Here is a 21,270-nt window from a genome sequence, read left to right as displayed (position 1 = left end):
TACAAGCAAGCAACAAGTACTGAAAATCTGAAACAATGACAGTGTCACACCTTCTGGTAACATTTTAGATCACACCGAGTGAGTACAACCGAACAGAACAGAACAGAAGAGATGCAACGATCCACCCAATCAACCATCATGAGATCAATTGAATCCCGACACTGACGGAACGACAGCCGATCAAATCGCAACTTTTAATTTCACTCCAATTTCAACCTTCACAAACAATCGCATGGCCAATTGCTTAGCTCAGTTTCTGTCTATCAAAAACTCATGCGAACGCGTCGTCATTGCTGGTACATTCGATTAATTAATTAATTCACTGGTTATGTGTTGTTGCTAGCCCTTATTTGTGCTCCTATGATTTCATAGTTAACTTCAACTGATCAGATCAAATTACTCTTGTATTGTTAATCAATTGTGTTTACATTGCAGAATTGTAAACCCTAGTATAATTACATTGAGCATTTGAATTCATTATTCAGCCCTAGTACTTTTGAAATCAAACTTCATATTAATATGTTTAGGTTTTTGCTACAAGTTTTGCTTACATTTCTCACTATTGATTATTTGGGAATTGAGACATAGGCTATCGCGGTGGGATATCGGTGATTTTAATATCATGGAGAATTGATATATGTAGCAATTTAAAACAATTCAGTAGGAAGTAGGAGCTGATTAAGACCTAAGATACTATCATTAGACACTAACAATTGACAATTAACACTTAAAACACTCTAATAGCAGCAATAAGAAGAAAGACGAATGGAAGAACTAAGAAGAAAGGTAGTGATATAGGGAAAATTGGTGATATATCGGTCACTGATATTATCGGTAGTCGGTACCAAGTATTTCACATGGGGACCGGTAAACGATATAGAACCAATATTAAATGCATATTGAAATCTAAAAAACTTGAAATTTAATCAATTCCAGTTAAAGATGTAAGTGATTTGTGTAAATGTAAACCCTAGTATAATTACATTGAACTTTTTGAATCCTTATCCAGGCCTAGTACTTTTAAACTCAAAATCTGTATACATATATTTAGGTTTTGGCTACTAAATTTCCAGATTGTAATGATTTTTTTATAGGTTAATGTTGTGTGTCAAAATATCAAGTTGATTTTTTATTAGTTTGCTATTTGCTCATATGTTGTTTTGATACTGAAATGTTAAAAACTTGTAATTTAATTGATTCCAGTTGAAGATGTAAGTGATTTGTGGCCACTTGTCAAGAAAGGATTTGAAGAAAGACTTCCTTTTAAAAGAGCTACATTGAATAACAAAACGCGTAATCCGGTTTTCGTGGAAAATCTGCCAGCTGAGTTTATACTAACAACTGACGCACGGCTTCGCAGTCGGTTCCCACAAGAACAGTTATTATTTTCATTCCGAGAACCGTATGCAACTGTGGTTCTTGTGACTTGTGAGGTGACTTACATTTCGTATTTTTGGGAGTTAACTTTGTAAAGGTTTGGTTTCATATCGTTGTGTTTCAACAGGATCTGGATGAGTTCAAGACAATCCTAAAACCACGTCTAAAGTTAATCGTGCAAAATGATGAACGAGAGTGGTTTATTGTCTTTGTGTCCCGGGCCCCACCCCATAATGACCAAGCAACGAAAATGGCAAAAAAAGTTTATGCTAAACTTGAAGTTGATTTTAGCTCAAAGAAGCGGGAAAGGTAAAGTTGTGAAGCTAATAAATGTACATAAATCATGTATTTAGATTGTATTCTGTATAAAGGTGTAACATTAGATTAAAATCCTTGTTGTAGGTGTTGTAAACTGGATTTAAATGGACCTGAAGCAGGTTTTTGGGAAGATTTGGAATCCAAAATCACCGAGTGTATTAGAAACACTCTTGATAGGCGCATCCAGTTTTATGAGGAGGAAATTCGTAAGCTTAGTGAACAACGTTTTAAGCCTGTTTGGAGCTTCTGTAACTTTTTCATTCTAAAGGTAAACTGTAACAATCATTAAGTTTATTGAGGTTTTATATTCGTTAATCAATTAATCAATAAATTGTTAATTTGAATATAGGAGAGCTTGGCGTTTATGTTTGAGATGGCTCATCTTCATGAGGATTCGTTACGGGAATATGATGAACTAGAGCTCTGCTACTTGGAAACAGGTGTTTAATGATTTATATGAAGTTACATTTCTATTAATTGAAGTCGGTTATTTTAATATGCTAACTTATTTGACAATGTGGACTTATGAAATCTATTACTTTATGTGCAATCAGTTAACATAGGCAAACACAGGGATTTTGGAGGAATGGAACATGGAGATGATCAGGCTGCACTGTTGAATCCTGCCAAAAAACCACTAACACAGATTGTTCTAGATGATTCCTTTAGGGAGTTTGAATTTCGACAATATCTATTTGCTTGTCAAGCAAAGGTAGGTAGGATTTAATCTGACCGTTTTTAGTAATCAGGTAATTAATACATAATGGAACCTCTTGCAGCTATTGTTTAAGCTAAACCGTCCGTTTGAAGTTGCAGCAAGGGGATATTCATTTGTAATTAGCTTCTCAAAAGCATTGGCTCTTCATGAGGTCTGCCATCCTCTTTAAACTCACCACTAAATGTTTTTTATTTTATTTCTGATTAGTTTTCTTGCTTCTTGTTTATGGCTTCTGCAACAGAGTATATTACCTTTTTGTTTGCGTGAAGTTTGGATTATCACTTCTTGCTTGAGTTTAGCAAATGCAACAGCTGCTCATTATAGTAGTGGACTTGTAGCACTTGATATTGAAAAAGAATATTATCGTGTGCGTGGGGAGTTATATTCTCTGTGTCGAGCTAAGGTAAGACTAACAGGTTACAAAACATCAGTTTTAAATAAAAATGCGCATTTTCAGAAACATATGACAATGAAAACATTGTTGAAATTGGCAGTTCATGAGGCTTGCGTATTTAGTTGGCTATGGTTCTGCTATAGAAAGAAGTCCTGTCAACAGGTAGGCACTTTGTTTTATATAAATTTTACTTTCTGTTTCTTTCATTTATGGTAAAATATTTTGTTTTTCGTGTACAGTGCTTCACTTAGCATGCTTCCTTGGCCTAAACCAGCAATCTGGCCTTCTGTTCCCCCAGATGCATCATCTGAAGTTCTTGCTAAAGAAAAGGTATGTAGTGCTATGTTATTATTTAAATTTTAAATCCCTTTTGATAAAAAAAATATATGTTATTATAGATGAATCTTCAAGTTACAACAAGAGTCAAGCATTTTGGTATTCAGAGGAAACCGTTACCACTCGAGCCTAACTTTCTTTTGAGAGAGGCTAACCGCCGGAGAGCTTCTCTATCTGTTGGAAACGCTTCTGAAATATTTGATGGGTATGGAATAGCCAACTGTAACTATTACTATTACTATTACTACTACTACTATTATTATTATTATTATTATTATTATGTGTTGAAACACTACTCTGATCCACTTGTCATATGCTGCCAGCTCAGGATCATTTCCTGCCATGTCACGGACCAATTCTACACCTGGAAACTTTGAAAGCTCAATTGACCTACCTATGAAACTTGCAGAAATCTTTGTTGCTGCTGAACACGCTCTTCAAAAAACAATTTCTGATCCTGATTTATGGGCATCATTTTCATCCTTAGATGAATTTGAGGTATATGATTCAGAAACTCTTTATCATCAAATAGTGTGCATGGGTTGGTTTGGGTCGGTTTTGGGCTCAAACTGAAAATTCGGTTTTTGAGTTTCTGAAATTCGTTCGGCTTTTCAGTTTTGGTTTTAACATTAATTTTTGGGCTCAAAAAATGAACTTGGGCCTAAAACTTTGGGCTAAATCTTTTTGTTAATTAAAGATTAATTGATTATTATACATTTGGGGCTAAAATATATGGGTTACACTATTTATAAATTTTTAATACTTACGTAATATTTAAAATGAAAAATGTAATATGAAAATCCAAAAATTTGTTTTAGTTTGGTTTGTCCAATTTTTACAATAACATTAAACCAAACTATCGGTTTTATCTGGGTTTGGTTTTTTCGGATCGATTTTTTTTTGGTTTATTGGTTAAAGATCGATGTTTTCGGTTTCATGTGCACCCCTATTCAAAATTGGTACATATCATCTCATTTCATCATTTGTGTTCATCAGAAAAAATATCTGGAACTGTCAAAATCTGCAGCAGAAAACTACAATAATTCATGGTGGAAACGACACGGAGTCGTTCTTGATGGAGAAATTGCTTCGGTTTGTTTTAAACATGAAAACTATGATTTAGCTGCAAATTCATATGAGAGAGTTTGTGCTCTTTATTCTAGTGAAGGCTGGGAGGATTTGTTAGCTGATGTGCTTCCTAATTTAGCTGAGTGTCAGAAAATACTTAATGATCAAGCTGGCTACTTATCGTCTTGTGTTAGGTTACTTTCGCTTGATAAGAGTTTGTTCTTATCAAAAGAACGCCAAGCGTTTCAATCTGAAGTTGTTCGTCTTGCACATGGTGATATGGAGCATCCTGTGCCGTTAGATGTGTCATCATTAATTACATTTTCTGGTAATTCTGGACCGCCTTTGGAGTTATGTGATGGTGATCGGGGAATTTTGTCTGTTATTTTATGGAGTGGGTTTCCTGATGACATCACTCTTGAATCACTCAGTCTGACTTTGACTTCTACCAGTAATGCTGATGAGGGCGTTAAGGTAAATTTGCTTGTTTGCCCATATAGTTGTTGTGAGGTTAAAACTCGTGAATTTTGATATTTTGGCTAATTTTCAGGCAATAAGGAGCTCTGGTGCTACAATATTAAACCCTGGTAGAAATACAATCACACTTTCTTTGCCACCTCAGAAAACTGGCTCGTATGTGTTGGGTGTTCTTACAGGGCAAATTGGTCACTTACGGTTCAGATCTCATCGTTTTGCTAGAGGTGGTCCTGCAGAAAGTGAAGATCTTTTGAGTTATGAGAAACCAACTAGGCCGATTCTCAAGGTAGTAGCACCTAAATGAATCAAGATTCGTGAAAGATTAGCAGTTTAGTGTTCGTATTTGATACCCTTACCCAACAAAAAAAGACTTGTTTTTAAGATTCAAGAATAACTAGCGCGGGGGAGGGGGGGGGGGGGGTTATTTGATACCATTTTCAAGAATGACTCAGTTTTTTTTTACCATAATTTCTCAAATTAGGAAAACAGAAGCTAAAGATTTATAAATATAAGCAACTAGGTGGGTTCAATTTGATACCCAATTCCAGAAACTCAGTGTTGAACCCAAATGCACCATACTTACCTAAAAGGAGGCTTGTTACACCTTACATATTCATGAAAATAAGTAATTGAGAGATCCTATTTGATACCCAATTCAAGAAACTCAGGTTTTTACCCTGAATTCCTAAAAAAATAGCTTAAAAGAAACCAAATACACCTTCAAGATCCAAGAATAACTAGCAGTTGGGGGCGAGTAAGTCTTAACAATAAATTCCGGAATTAGCTAAAAAAGAAGCTAATTGAACCTTAAAGATTTAAGGTTCATGAAAATAAGCAACTGTGTAGTCCTAATATGATACCCAATTCGAGAAACTTACTTTTTAACCCCTAAAGTCCCTAAAGTACCTAAAACGGAAACCTATTACATTTTACAGATTCAGACTCATGAATATAAGTAACCGAGGGTCCTATTTGATATTGAATTCAAGACTCTCAGTTTTTAACCTCAAATCCTCAAAATGAGCTAAAATAGAAGCTAATTACACTTGAAAGATTCAACCTTTTGAAAAAAAAATATTTAACACCCAAAAATGAAAATAAATGATGCGGCTAAGATATGTTTGTTTGTGGTCTGTTCTAACTTTAGGTACACAAACCAAGGGCTCTTGTTGATCTTGCTGCAGCAGTTTCATCTGCATTATTAATGAATGAACTCCAATGGGTTGGAATAATTGTAAAACCGATTAATTATTCTCTCAAAGGAGCTGTTCTACACATTGATACTGGTCCTGGGTTGAAGATTGAAGAATCACAGCCCATTGAAATGGAGATATATGATAAGGATACTGATAAAAGTAATACTTCTACTGTCACAGAAACACAACTAACTTTAAAAGATGGTTGCTTAGAGTTACCGGATTGGGCAAGCAACATAACGAGCATGCTATGGGTTCCCGTTCGTGCTATCAATGATGGATTAGCAAGAGGAACATCTGCAGGTGGTTATTTATTTATTTTTACATTTAATGTTATCCGTTTTCTGTTAACATTTGGCATTTGTTTCGAAAGACCGAGTGTAGTGGATGGATTAAGAACAGTGGCTTTAAAACTTGAATTTGGAGTATCACATAATCAGACATTTGAGAAAACTATAGCTGTTCATTTCACCAACCCATTCCACGTCAGCACACGTGTGGCAGATAAGTGTAGTGATGGCGCTTTGCTTTTGCAGGTTATTATTATAGTTATTATTCTGACTTCATGATCATTAAGTAAGCTTGTACATGAACCAAAAGAATATGAATTGAGCAAACAAATGATCGAACAAGAACAACTAATCGTGGACAATTAATCGAACTTTTTCCGTGTTCGTTTGTTAAGAAAAACATGTTCGTTTATGTTCGTTCGTTAACAGTACAAAGAAACTGTTCACGAATGTAAACGGATGAACATAACTGAACATAGATGATTGAACATAATTGAGTGTTGGGCCTAAAAAGTTTTTGAAACTATGCTCATTGTAATGGACCAAAAATATTTATATGAATATATTAACAAACAGACTTAAAACAGGCGTAAGCTAACAAACATAAACAAATTTAAGTGAACAAATGTTCACGAGCACACATGAAAGAACGAGACGTGTGTTCATATTTGTTTGTCTATTAATAAATGAACATAAACGAACTTCCCACCAAACGGTTTACGAATTGTTTATTGAATGCTTGGTGCATATACAGGCCTGCCTATAATATTTTCTTTTATTTATAAGAACTTTGTATTTTTATGGGCTTGTTCTTTTCAGGTCATACTACACTCACAAGTAAAGGCCCGTTTGACCATTCATGATGCTTGGTTAGATGTACAAGACGGTTTTGCTCATTCTGGTCAAACTGATGGTAGACCAACATCTGCTTTCTTTCCCCTTGTAGTTCCATCAGCTTCTAAAGCAGGAATCTTGTTCAGTATATCCTTGAAAACCTCAATTACTGAAGGTAATTATCTAATTATTTTCTATTTTAAAAACTAGTCATCTGCAAAGAAAATGATTTGTTTCTTGATAATACAGATGAAGCTAAAGAGATGAATCCTGATACTATATTAAACATTAGCTACAAAATTGACGGGAATAGAAATCTTGGATCTCATACTCCTGTGTCTGTGGGGACCAATGGATCTGATGCTGATGTCACACAGTTGACTTTTAGGAGTGCGATTGTTTTGCAACGACCTGTTCTGGAACCTTGTTTAGCAGTTGGTTTTCTTCCTCTTCCTTCAGGCGGTCTTAGAGTTGGCCAGCTTTTTACAATGAAGTGGCGAGTTGAAAGATTAAAATATCTTGAGGAAAACAATGTAAAGCTTTCCGTTCTTTTTAACTCTCGATAATCTTTAATATAATTTCTAAAATGCACAGAAAACCATGATTTCTTGATATGTGTGGTATATAATCCTAATTTAGTTAATGAAAAGAAAAAGGGTATTTGATCACATGCTTGTAGGCATTATGTGTTTAAATATCATCTTGATTTTTATTTAAATTGTCTATTTGATTTGCAGCAGGATGAAGTACAGTATGAAGTGAGTGCAAGTTCTGAGCATTGGATGATTGCTGGGAGGAAGCAAGGTCATGTGCCTCTCTCCATAAAACAAGGTGCGTGAAACTAAACTCACTTGTGTTAAAACGAATCACTTTGGGTTTTGATTTTGTTGAAAAGTGGTCAAATGGATACGATAGATTTAGTTAGCTATATACTTGTTGAAAGTGACTTAAATGTGTACTTAAAAGCTTACAACCTCTTTAACAGACAGGCTATACGAACACCACTGATACACTATGTCACACTATCCACACAACATTGACGTGTCACATGGCATGCATAACCTTTTCCCCATATTATACGGTCTGTATGATATGTGAAAAATGCTTATACCGCATATATGATATGCGGAACATGTTTATATGACATGCATGATATGTGGTAGATGTTTGTGCGGCCTGTATGATATGTGGTAGATGTTTATGCGGCCTGTATGATGTGGAAAATGTGTATACGAATGTATGATTTGTGAAAAATGTTTATGCGGCCTGTATGATACGTGGAAAATGTATATACGATTGCATGATATGTGGAAAATATTTATATGACCCGCATGGTATGACTGAAGCTCACAGATGTGAAAGTGGTGTGTGCCACAGAAGTCATACAGCCCGTATAATATGTGGTGGTGGTGTACATATTGTAGCACCCTCTTAAATTGTTTAATTTAAAAAGCATTTGATTTATTAGTTAACAATATAGTTTTATGTTAACTCGATATAGGTTCAAGAACTGAGATAACAGTACTATGTGTACCACTGGCGGCTGGATATGTCCGTCCACCACAACTGGAGCTACCAAACATCGGTGAGGCGAATATAAGTTGTAACCCAGCCGGGCCCCATTTGGTCTGCGTCTTTCCTCCGCCCCTGAGCTCGTCTTACTGCATTCCGGCCTGATAAATCAAATCACACGGTTTTCATTTCCCGGCGACCGGAGATCGGTATAGAGTTGAAAACGGCAAGTTTTATAGCATTTTCAAGACTGCTTTTGTTCTAATTTTGGGGTGACAGTGGTTGTTAGGTCATGTATTGGTGCATATACAAATGGGATAGTGGCATTATAGTGAAAACATGGCACAATGACTAATACAGTGTTGCAATCCCTTGGTGTGTTACTGTGTTATATGTTTAATGATCCCAACTTTGTGTCCTTGTTATGAACTGTGTCTTACGTATTACCAAAAATTGTTTTGTTTGTGGTTTTTAATCAGCATGCATTAAAGAATGCATTGATTATTTGATTTAAATGAGTTTATGGTTTTTACATAATATATAACGAGTTTAAGCGAGATAATTAGGGGTTGTACAACGGTTCAGAACCGCTGGAACCAGAACCAAAAATTACTGAAAATTAAAACTGGAACCGAACCCTGGTTTGGTTCCAAAACTGCTAAAATTGGTTCCTCGCTATTCAGTTCTGGGCCAGAACCGGTTGTGCCGGTATTGTTATCGAGTAGTTCAAACTTTGCAAATGGCAAAAATCAAAAATTAAAATTAAATCAAATAAAAAAAAGTAGTAACATTCAAACTTTAAAATTCAAGCCATCCAAATTAAATATAGCAACAATTAAAGATTTCAACTTAATTGGGTCGGGCTTAAAAAGATAATTGTTTACTATTTATTATTAACACAACATAATCAAATAATTTATTATCAATTATAACATTATGAATAAGCATGTTTTGATCATTTTTTTTGTATGTAACTAATCATATAGTTTTTCTTTTATAAATAATGAAGATTTTATAAACAATATTAAGGTAAATGCCGAACTGTATTAGCTAAATTTTGAAACAATTAAAGCCTCATACGTATAGGCTAGAAAACTAACAAACCCTAATAACAATATGACTATAGTCTATAGTCTATACTATCCTTAACGAATTGTTGGCATGTACATGCCTTTACCTATCTAACTATGTCTTATTTCAGCGACTCATCGCGATCATCATAAACGTTATTGTTGATTTGACGCTATGTAAATCTTTATAACAGTTTATCTAAACGACTATCTAAAAATGTTCAAGCAAAACTGATAGAATGGTATAAAATTATTTTGCATCAACGAAAACAACATTACCTAATTTCAAATATTTTAATTATTAGAATAACCAATAAGAGAAAAATATGTGATCATGTCCTATTTCATGTTTCTTAAAAAGAAATCATGGTTTGTTGAGGAACATATATTATTAACAAATGACAAGAGCATGTTGCATCAAAACGTTGTCGTTTATATTCTTTGCATGCAAAAGTCTCCCTCAATCATTCCGTCTTTCACTCCATCACAAACGGTGCTTTTTATTAAGTCGTTGCAACAATCGTTGATTTGGTAATAGTCACGTATCTTCTTGACAAGTTAATCAATATGTTTTATTGTCTTTACGAGTTTTAAATTATTATTATACACGTATGTTAAATCCTTATATATATGAATAAACTAGTTTTAGAACTCGTGTGATACACGGGAAGCTTAAAAGAAATACAATTAAACTATATAATTTAAATAATTAAATTAAAAAAGAACCTTATTTTATCAAATTAAATACTTTAATAAGTTCAATCAAATTAACTAATGGAATATTCACGCAAATACCTGGTGCATTGTCACGCAAGTTCTTCATAATCACGAAAAAGATGCACTTATCAATATAAGTTGTAATTATATTTTTTAATGGAATAACGAATTCTAACAAAAGATGATAAAATGTTTCATTATAAATGACACATAAAAAGAGAACATCATATATAAAAATTAGCATGACTAAAACACGTTTTTGTATTACAGATTTGAAAGAGAAGGATGAGTACTCCATAGATCCATGGAGGTTGAAAAAATACTTAAGAATAAAATTGATATTCATTCATAATTCTTAAAGCTGTAAATACTGTTCATTAATCTTTATCGCATTCATCTCATACACTGTAAAATGTTTATAAATTGATTTAATATAAAAAAAGGTAGATGCGATTTCATTAAAGATATAAATATTTTTATGATACTGACATAAATACCAGCATATTTTTAATCTTTATAATTTATGTGATTAGTTATTTGATTAAATTATGGATTGATATATTTTGATTACTCTTACATAAATAAGTTTTCATTAAAAATAGGAAAATCGTTTGAGCAGAAAATTTTGGCTAAGAATGAGTTTTCAAACGACATGTGTCATCAGCTATTTTAATTGATTGGAATATAGGTAGATACGTAACTTGGGTGTCACATAGCATTCTTTCTCAATATTTCCTTTTGAAATATTCTTAATTTATATCTAATAAATATAATTATGCCAAACTTCCAAAAATAAACGAAAATTTAGAAATTCATTGTTCTAAAATATTAATGAAAACTTGAGGGTTTTTCCCCTAAAAAATAGGGTTGAGGGAAAAACTATTTACTAAAATAAGTGATTTAAAAACTATTTATCAAAAAGGTTTTATTTAAAACCTTTTCTCTCTTCAAATTTCATTTGATAAAAACTAATCCATTAAACACCATATGAAAAATAAGGATTTATATACCACCATTATTTGATATAATGAAAAGTACATATATAAATATTAAAAATGACCGGTGCGTGGTATTTCACTTTTGTGTTTAAAGCTCATTACTATTTTTTTTTTCATTTGTTTCCTTTAAATTTTTTTTCAACGGAATGAGAAGTAAACAATAACATAATAAAAGATACTGAACTATTTCTGTCATTCGTTTTCAATATAATGATTTTTATAATAATTAGTTGAATTCTTCGCGCGATGTTGCAAGAATTTGGTTAGTTATTGAAATCGTCATTTAATGTTTATATTATATATATATATATATATATATATATATATATATATATATGAGATTTCAATTAAGAATCCTTTTGAGTTTTAAGAACTCGAAAGAACTCAGTGTAACGATTTTTATTTTGAATTTTTTTACACATGCGTAATATATGTAAGTTACATACACGTAAAAAAATTACAGAATTTTGTACGCAACGAGTCGACTTTTTACACATGTGTAACAGACGTAAAAGTTAGTGTAACCACTTATATATTTATTCTCTCTCATACTTTGACTTTTTTGCCAGATTTAATCTCAACTACATATTCCAATCCATTTAATTAAATGTGTGGCATAGAATGAAGTTCTTAAGTTCTTAAAACTCAACATGGTTCTCAAAATATCCCTCCCCTATATATATATATATATACCCTATATATATATATGCTAAGTATAAAATAAAAACCCACTTGAGTTGTGAAAACTCTAGAAACCCATTTTCAACCACATATTTTTAATTAATGTTTAAATCTTGTGCTCCACAATTAAAGTGAATAAAAAATGTAAATATAAATTTAACTTTTTCTCTTTGCTGAAAACATATATAAAATTTAGTAAAAAAATGTTAAAAAATAGCAAAATAAATTTTTTTGATGTTTTGATATTTTGTATTAAATGTTACAACATATATTACATGTAACAAAAAAAAACCGATGTTACAGAGGGTTTTCACAACTCAAATGGATTTTCAATTTAATCTTACCATATATACATATATATATATTATTTTGTTTTTATTAAACGCCGTGTACAATTTCAATACGTACATAAATCATTATGCTTCATTTACTTTTTAATAAATTTTGTCCAATGGAATATGGAGAGAGAGAGAGATAAAAAAGGTTTTTCAAAAATACTTGTTTTGATAAATAATTTTCAGATCACTGTTTTGATAAATACTTTTTGAAGTTTTTCATCAACCTTATTTTATGAGTTAACTCATGAAAAGTGAATCATGTTAAACTATTTATATTTGAAAAAGAATTTCAAAGTTCAAATTTTCAAATCCCATAAACAAACATGCATTCAATTCTAATCAATGAATTACAATACAATTATTGCGTTCATATTTTTCGTTTAAGTATGTGTGTTATCAATGTTTAGCATCAATTCGACCTAGGTTTCATGTGCATTAGGTGTTTTTGCAACCTAGTGCTCGGTTTTGGTTCGAAATCTTAGGATCCAGTCGTGAGAGTGGTCTAAATTAGTTACTATCTATACATTCATACATCAGTTACTATCTATATATTCACATAAGTAAATATGCTTACACTAAAAAAAGTAAGGTGTTGTTTCTTTTCTAGAATTAAAATGTATGCAATTTGCGAACCATATATGCAAACATTTGTGGAAGAAGAGGTGGACCAAAGCTCTGCAATATGTAAAAAGAAGATTGTTTTTTAACATCTGTAGATTGCTAAAATAAGCTAGTAGTGATGTACAAATTGTGGTAGTGGGTGGTGGTGGTGCTAGATGGTGATAGTGGTAGTGGTGGGTGGCAGTGGCGGACGGTGGTGGTGGATGGTGATAGTGGTAGTGGTGGGTGGTGGTGGCGGACAATGGGTGGTGGTGGACGGTGGCGATGGTGGTAGAATGCGGTGGTGGTGGTGGCGAACGATGGGGGGTGGTGGTGGTGGGTGGCGGATGTGGTGGTGACGAACGGTGGGTGGTGGTGTTGGACACTGGGTGTTGGTATGGTGTGGTGTTTTAACGCTCTACAGACCTTCGAAGATCTCAGAAGTGGATGAGCCAAGTCTGCACCAAGAAGAGTTTGCGTGGAAGATTTTTAATGAAACGTCTTTGAGAAATCAAACAGTCTGTAGATGGCAATGTCTGCGCGTGGTCTGCGTGGCGCAGGCAAAAGAACACGCGAAGACTTTTTTCAGAAAAACAAATAACATCTAACTAAAACTAGATCAAGGGTAACTAGTATTACATTAGAGTTAAGTGCCATTTTAGTACATGTGGTTTGTCCAATTAAGAAACTTTAGTACCGTCTTTGAATTTATTGCAAATGACTACCTCACTTTTCTAAAATTTGCAATTTTAGTACTTTTTTCTAACCCCATCTATTTTGTCTGTTAAGTCAGGGGTAAATTAGTAATTTTGATTATTTTATTTATTTTCTCTTTTAGCTAAGCGCCATTTTCATACATGTGGTTTGTTCAATTACGTAAATTTAGTACCTTTTTTGAATTTATTGCAACTAGATACTTTGATTAGTTTTGGATAGAAATACAAACCAAGAGAGACAATACATATTACAATTAAAAGATCATCGCTAACCCTAACGAACAGGTCAACCCCCCTCCTTGCGCTCATTGATCCTTCAAACCCTAACCATTGTTCATCTTCAAGTTCAATGAATTACGGTATATTGTTTTGTCCATGTGATTCGTCAACCGTCATTCTTCTAAAAGTTCAATTGATATTATATTAAGAGGTGCGAAGTTGTGCGGTTGTTATTTGGCTTGATCCTCCGATGTGTTAAAGAGCTATTATTATCATACCCCAACTTTTGAAAAAAAAATCAATGCACATAAGAAAATACAAGAAAATGGCTAAGATGAGCTCGGATCTTGAGCTACTAGAAGTAAATTGACAATAAAGAACAAAATGCTAAAAAATATGTTATATATTTCATGTTGTTTTTCATCTTCTACCATGTATTTAGTTATCTTTTAATTGTAATTTGCAATGTCTCTTTTGGTTCGTCTATCTATCCAAAACTAATCAAAGTATCAAGTTGCAATAAATTCAAAAAAAATGTACTAAAATTGCATAATTGAGCAAACCACATGTATGAAAATGACACTTAGCTTAAAAGAGAAAATAAATAAAATAATCAAAATTACCAATTTACCCTTGACTTAACGGAAAAAATAGACGGGGTTAGAAAAAAGTACTAAAATTGCAAGTTTTAGAAAAGTGAGGTAGTCATTTGCAATAAATTCTAAGACGGTACTAAAGTTGCGTAATTGAACAAATTGCAGGTACTAAAATGACACTTAACTCATTATATTAACTACTTTTTAACATACACAGTATATTAATAATAATTAGAGCAAATTACACAATTAATAAAATCTTTTTTGAATTGGAAGGACTAAAGTGAGTCCTCACAGTTTTAAAAATACAAAGCCTTATCTAACGTATTACAATGCTAATGCTAAGCTAAATCGCCTAAGGTTAATTTTATTTTGTTAATAATGTAGAAAATCAATTTTTGTTAACCACATTGTCAACTTTTATCAATGTTTGCATTTTGTATGACAAGGGTGTCCTTTTAAGGATCTTCCCACACGCACACACAAGCAATAAAAAAACACAGAGATTTAATTGGTTGTGGTCAAAACTGACCCATGTTCATTAGTGACAACTAGATATTCTTTATTGAGTGAAACAATTACAAGTGTATTCACATGTCTAGAACAACGTCTGTAACTTATTAAATAATAAATCACAATCGAGTTGAGCTTGGAGCCAACCACTCCGCACCCGTATCCTCTTTCGACTGAAATGAACCAGGCTAAACAAACACCTGCAACGCAACAATTTGATCGCTGAATTCTCATAATTTCTAGTTCATAAAAGAAGTATTCTATGCATGAAGCACTATAGTATTATTATAATGCTACTAAGGACCACGATAACGTATGCAGATTTTTGTAAAAGACGAATAAACATTAAACAGTTTAAAATGTATATAATCATAAACATCCTCTTAATCAGAAATTATAAAAGGATAAAAAATCCCCTAATATGGGTGACCCGTATTAGACGGTCACAATATGCCACGTGAAAAATAAAAAGCCGCGTTGAGGTGGCTCCCGCTTGACCCTCCCTTAATAATATAGAAAAAGGATTTAAATACAAGTTTTTTTTGTTGACCTTCCTAGATTATTTTGCTTTATATTTAGCATATGTTATAAAATGGTTTTTAGTTGTTTTATTTGTTAAAGTAGTTATTTATATTATCACTAGGTTGTCATGTTTATCTGGTTAATTTACATGCAACATGCTTATTTAGATTGTATTAAAAATAAACTGATCGACAAACATGTTAATACTTTAAATAGAAATAAATCACTTTCGTAAGTTCAACCTTTCAACCCATTTAGGACATGCATATAATTTGATTGTAACAAAGCAGCCCATCAATTGGGTTACCTGTTTGAGTGTGTTAGGGTTAATATTTGACATAAATTAACACACAAGTTGTGTTCATGCTAATTAAATGATCTATCTTTCAACAACAATGCGTTTTTATTAAGGTCATAGTTTGATTCCATATGAATTACTTCTAATAGTAACATAAATTTAGAAATGTGATAAGATCATCAAATTTTGATTTTGATCAAAATAGCATTATCAAATTTTGATTTTGATTAAAATAGCATTTTAACTAAAAATTTTAGAATGAGTATAATGTAATCACATTTTTTGTTTTTCTTATTTTTTAATGGTGAAAGTTCCTCTACCCATACTAACTCCTAAGTTATACTATAAGACTTATTTGATATTTAACCCAATACCTGCCACCTAAGACCTCTCGTTGTGGGTTGCAAAGGGAGGTGGCAAAGTGGTGTGGCATGGCTTTAAAGCCCCTCCACTCCGTGTCAGAGCGGTAATAGAAGGGCTTCAATGCATTACCGAATGCCAAAAGAGTATATTCAACATGGTGGGGACCACGGTTAAAAGGGTGGAGTTTTAAATAATAAAGGATGAGCTTTTAACATGACGTGACGCTTTAACTTGGGCTTAAAGCCCCTCCACAATAACCAACGTAAGAGACTACACCTCTACCATTTGGGTTGGTCCCATAATGTGACATTTCAAATTTATTAATCTCTCTAAAATATATATAAATCCACGTTATATAACATTTATTTAAGGCGGAATGTATCACTTATAAGTTTTCTTTTTTATAAATAACTTTTATCTAGAACTCTTGAGTCTTCTATAACTATAATGAAAAGATAAGATCCAATTTATAGAAATGTTAAAACATGCAAATGAACAAGGGGGCATGATTGCGCTACAATCCAACTTGCATACAAAGGTGAGTTCAAGACTGCTAATTAAACAAAGATCGAGGCCATAATTATGAAATAAAAAGAGTTTCATAGAAAAAACTTAAATACAGACGCGCTTTAACTAAATGCCCAGCCCCAATTTATAGAAAGGTTAAAACATAATGTACGCGATAGAGGTGGCACAATTGCACCACAACCCGACTTCAAAACAAAGGTGGGCTCAAACCATTTGGTTCATCAAAGATGGGGGCCAATATTGGGAAAATACAAAAACTTAAATTCATTTTTAGTAGATGAACTGCTCAGTGGCAGAACTTTCATGGCTCTTTCCTAATTAATACTGACCCAAATCAATGATACGGTAGCCATAAATTAAATTAAATGAAATGAGTAGTAAATCATTTTACACTACACCAGCTGTTTTGATTGAATGAAACCGGTATTATTATGGGCTACTTGATTCTTTACAGTTTGTTTGTGGGCCCACCCACCCCAAATCTTTGGCAGCCTGGAAAGAGCTGTGTCAACTTCAGTGTAACACCTTCATTCCTTATAATCTATCTATCTTTCATGGCTTCCTTACACAATATTAAGATTATTCTCTTCACATTCATTCAATCATCATCCCACATCAAATTCCAAGAATTTTACTCTGGTTTTTGAATTATTTTGGTCTTTGGTGTCAAATTGGTTCACCCAATTTGATCTTTTTTGTGAAATGTGGAATCTTTGAGGTGTAATTAAAGTGTTGTTGTGCTGATTTGGGGGTTTAGGGTTCTACACTGAGTTCTTGAATTGGGTTTCTGAATGAAGCATTTGCAGGGGTGGGTTCTTTAGGTTTTCAAGATTCAAACTTTATTGAATTATTTGGGTTTTGGGTATTAAATTTGGATTACCCATTTGCTTATTTTGGTTTCTAGGGTTGAAAAGTTGAGTTTCTTGGATTGGGTGTCAAGAATCTTGATTCATAAAGTTACAATAACCTCCATTTTCAGCTAATTTAGTGTTAAAAATTGAGTCTTTTTAAAGAATCTTGATTCATTAAGCCTCAATTTTGATTGACTGTTACCAATTTCAAGAAAATGATGAGTTTTTTAATACATTCTGTTCTTGTTCTTGTATCTTTATATGTCCACCAATCATCTGCTTCATTCACTCCTACTGATAACTACTTGATCACTTGTGGTTCTTCACAAAACATCACATATCTTGGCCAGATTTATGTCCCAGATTCAACCCAATCATCATTTGATCTAGAAACTGAAAAAGATACCAATATTGTGAACTCAAATTCACCAGTTCCATTAGCAATCCACCAATCTGCTAGAGTATTCACTTCCACTTTCACCTACAAATTCAACATCCAGAAACAAGGCCGCCATTGGATCCGACTCCATTTCTACCCGATCCCGGGCCACAACCTCGATTCAGCTTCGTTCACAATAACCACTGAACAGTTTGTCCTGTTAAACAGTCACAGTTTCAAAACCGACTCGAAATTCATTTCGAAAGAGTATTCAGTCAATGTGACAGCAGACGCATTGCTTCTGAATATCATCCCATCAAACAACTCAATCGCATTCGTTAACGCCATTGAAGTTGTCTCGATTCCTGACGAGTTAATCCCTGATCAGGCAACTGGGCTGTCTCACAACCCGGTTAACGGGCTGTCGGAACTCGCGTTCGAAACAGTCTACCGTTTAAATATGGGCGGGCCGAAACTGACTCCACAAAATGACACACTAGGAAGAATTTGGGAAAATGATGAGAAGTATCTTCATGTTAATAGCTCTGCTGCAAACGTGTCGATTGACCCTTCGACTGTAAAGTATACACAAGATTTGACCCCTGAAATCGCACCGAATTGGGTGTATGCAACGGCTCAAACTATGGGTGATGCAAATGTCGCGGAACTAAAGTTTAACATCACATGGGTTCTTCCGGTTGACCCGGATTTTGCATACTTTGTTCGGGTTCATTTCTGTGATATTGTGAGTAAGTCACCGAATACACTTTTGTTTAATGTGTATATAAACTCGGATAATGCTTATCCTGATTTGGATATCTCGAGCCTCACGGGTAACTTAGACATGCCTGTTTATAGAGATTTTGTCACGAACTCGACTTACGAGGCAAACACTTTGACCGTTAGTGTTGGGCCCAAACAAGATGCCGATGAGCCGAATGCAATTTTGAATGGGCTTGAAGTTTTGAAGATTAGCAATGGAGCCCGAAGCTTAGACGGAGCTAGTGCGGTTGGGGATCTGGTTGTTTTTCGGGCCAAAAAGACGATAAAGATTGGCGTCGTGGTGGCAGCAGTGGTAGGAGCTGCAGTCGCATTGGCGATTGTTTTGGGTTTGTGTTATTGTTGCGTGGTGGGTCGTGGGTCGAAAAAGACGGGTGATTTGAAATCTTCGTGGTTTCCGCCTCAGTTTTATGGAAATTCGGTCACTATGACGAAAACGACGATGACTGCGAGCTGCATTTCTTTAGCTTCGTGTAATCTTGGAAGAAACTTTAGTTTTCAAGAAATCTTGGATGCAACGAATAAGTTTGATGAAAGTTTGTTGCTTGGAGTTGGTGGATTCGGGCGGGTTTACAAGGGAACGATGGAAGACGGGACCCACGTAGCGGTTAAACGAGGAAACCCAAGATCCGAGCAAGGTCTCGCGGAGTTCCGAACGGAAATCGAGATGTTATCGAAGCTCCGACACCGTCATCTGGTTTCACTAATCGGGTATTGTGACGAACGTTCGGAAATGATTCTCATCTACGAGTACATGGCAAACGGGCCCCTCAGAAGCCATCTGTATGGTTCAGATCTTGCGTCGCTGTCATGGAAGCAGCGTCTCGAGATCTGTATCGGGGCCGCCAGAGGGCTACATTATCTTCATACCGGTGCATCACAGGGTGTGATCCACCGAGATGTGAAGACAACCAACATTCTGTTGGATGAGAATTTTGTGGCGAAAGTTGCTGACTTTGGTCTGTCGAAGGCGGGTCCCTCCCTCGACCAGACCCATGTCAGCACAGCTGTCAAAGGTAGTTTCGGGTATCTTGACCCTGAATACTTCCGACGACGACAGTTGACTGAGAAATCAGACGTCTATTCATTCGGGGTTGTTTTGATGGAGGTTTTGTGCGCCCGACCCGCTGTGAACCCGGTTCTTCCTAGAGATCAAGTCAATATTGCTGAATGGGCTTTAACATGGCAAAGAAAGGGTAATTTGGATCAAATTATAGATCCGAATCTTGTGGGCAAAGTGAACTCTGCATCTTTGAAGAAATACGGTGAGACTGCTGAAAAATGTTTGGCTGAATATGGCGTTGATAGGCTGTCGATGGGTGATGTTTTATGGAACTTGGAATACGCTTTGCAGCTTGAAGAGACGTCGGCTATGGTGGAGCCGGAAGACAGTAGTATGAACCATATTCAGGGGATCGGGTTGGGTTCGCTTGAGCCGTTTGATAACAGCGTGAGTATGATTGATACGGATAAGTTTTGAGCAAGTAATGAAGGGGGAGATGCTGCAACAAGTGGTGTGTTTTCTCAGCTTTTGCATCCGCAAGGAAGATGATCGATGGCTAATGAAATGTGGTTCTTTTGTTTATGAGATTTATGTGCATTGGTTAATCGTCGTTCAATTCTTGTTTTTGTTACAATGATTTGAAACTGGATATATATAATATAAAGCACAGTGTTCATCTTGATTTAGTTGAATGTTTTGCATCAATGTAAGTTGTTTTGTCGAGCGTTCGGTCTCCGTAAGGCCTAGAGGACAGTCGACTAGAGGGTATCATATTCTGGGCCCGGTCCAGTGGGCTTAAGCTTGTTACCTGTTGGCCCATTCAGGTTTGACCCACTTTCCCATTAAAGCTCAAGCCCATCACCGCTTGGCCCATCTCACGCCTGATCATCGCCATTGACGTCAGCTTGAGTCTGCTTCGAACACAGATCTTGCTAGCGTTCTGGCTTTTCTTGTCGATTTAGGTAGAAACCGTTCATTCCCTCCTCCTTTCTTCCTTTGTAATCTTAGACAAACACTATGCTAAAGTTAATAAACACTGTTACAAAGTTTAGTGTTTGATATATAAAGCCGGTTTTTTGGAAAGACTATAAGATCAGGTATTGAGATATGGCCTATGGGTCACTTTCTATGCATGTTCTATTTGAGCAAGGCAGAAATAATATATCCCTAAAATAAAATGATGATGGTGCTGGTTGACAATGTTACATGTGCCGATGGATGGCCTCTTGATGATCACGGGCCACAACACACGTAGTGGTGGTTGATCATGTTTACGTGTGCCAACGGGTGGTTTGTTGGCGACGGTGTTGATTGTGGACATTCGTCGATAGATGAAAGGATCAGTGGTTGAAATGTAGACAGTTTGTAGTAACCTAAGTTTTATAATAAAATAATTTTAAGAAAATAAAGCATCTTACAGTTTTTCTTTTTAAGGATAACTCATTTTCTTCTTTTTTTCTTAACGACTAACAAAAAAAAAACTTTATTAATACAATCAATTAAATACTAACGGAGCCTACAAACAGAACCCCCCCCCCCCCCCAAAGATTCTTTAGTTACCTTACATGCATGAATATT

General features: G+C 34.6%; 2 protein-coding genes across 3 annotated transcripts; both read left to right on the top strand.

Moving 5' to 3' along the window:
* The first annotated feature begins 229 nt into the window (after nucleotides 1-229).
* On the top strand, nucleotides 230-8,861 carry LOC143551319 (trafficking protein particle complex II-specific subunit 130 homolog). The gene is made up of 19 exons (XM_077041783.1): nucleotides 230-296; nucleotides 1,204-1,433; nucleotides 1,505-1,686; nucleotides 1,780-1,963; nucleotides 2,045-2,135; nucleotides 2,250-2,407; nucleotides 2,475-2,564; nucleotides 2,655-2,816; nucleotides 2,908-2,969; nucleotides 3,047-3,137; nucleotides 3,206-3,348; nucleotides 3,467-3,641; nucleotides 4,140-4,685; nucleotides 4,762-4,974; nucleotides 5,836-6,420; nucleotides 6,994-7,183; nucleotides 7,258-7,541; nucleotides 7,746-7,839; nucleotides 8,510-8,861. The coding sequence occupies exons 1-19, from the start codon at nucleotides 233-235 to the stop codon at nucleotides 8,683-8,685; spliced, it is 3,720 nt and encodes a 1,239-aa protein (XP_076897898.1). The 5' UTR covers nucleotides 230-232; the 3' UTR covers nucleotides 8,686-8,861.
* Nucleotides 8,862-17,734: 8,873 nt separating this feature from the next.
* LOC143551318 (receptor-like protein kinase THESEUS 1) lies at nucleotides 17,735-20,335 on the top strand. 2 transcript variants are annotated; one of them, XM_077041782.1, is made up of 2 exons: nucleotides 17,735-18,658; nucleotides 18,752-20,335. In XM_077041782.1, the coding sequence occupies exons 1-2, from the start codon at nucleotides 17,746-17,748 to the stop codon at nucleotides 20,167-20,169; spliced, it is 2,331 nt and encodes a 776-aa protein (XP_076897897.1). In that variant the 5' UTR covers nucleotides 17,735-17,745; the 3' UTR covers nucleotides 20,170-20,335. The 2 variants fall into 2 exon arrangements, with proteins under 2 accessions (XP_076897897.1, XP_076897896.1); XM_077041781.1 differs by having other exon boundaries at nucleotides 17,735-20,335.
* The last annotated feature ends 935 nt before the right edge of the window (nucleotides 20,336-21,270 follow it).

This window comes from Bidens hawaiensis, unplaced genomic scaffold, assembly GCF_021521415.1.
Source record: "Bidens hawaiensis isolate Kalapana, Puna unplaced genomic scaffold, B.hawaiensis_p1.1 tig00016363_1, whole genome shotgun sequence".
Taxonomy (NCBI): Eukaryota; Viridiplantae; Streptophyta; class Magnoliopsida; order Asterales; family Asteraceae; genus Bidens; species Bidens hawaiensis.
Note: the sequence above shows the minus strand (reverse complement) of the source record. Positions and strands in the feature narration are given on the sequence as shown.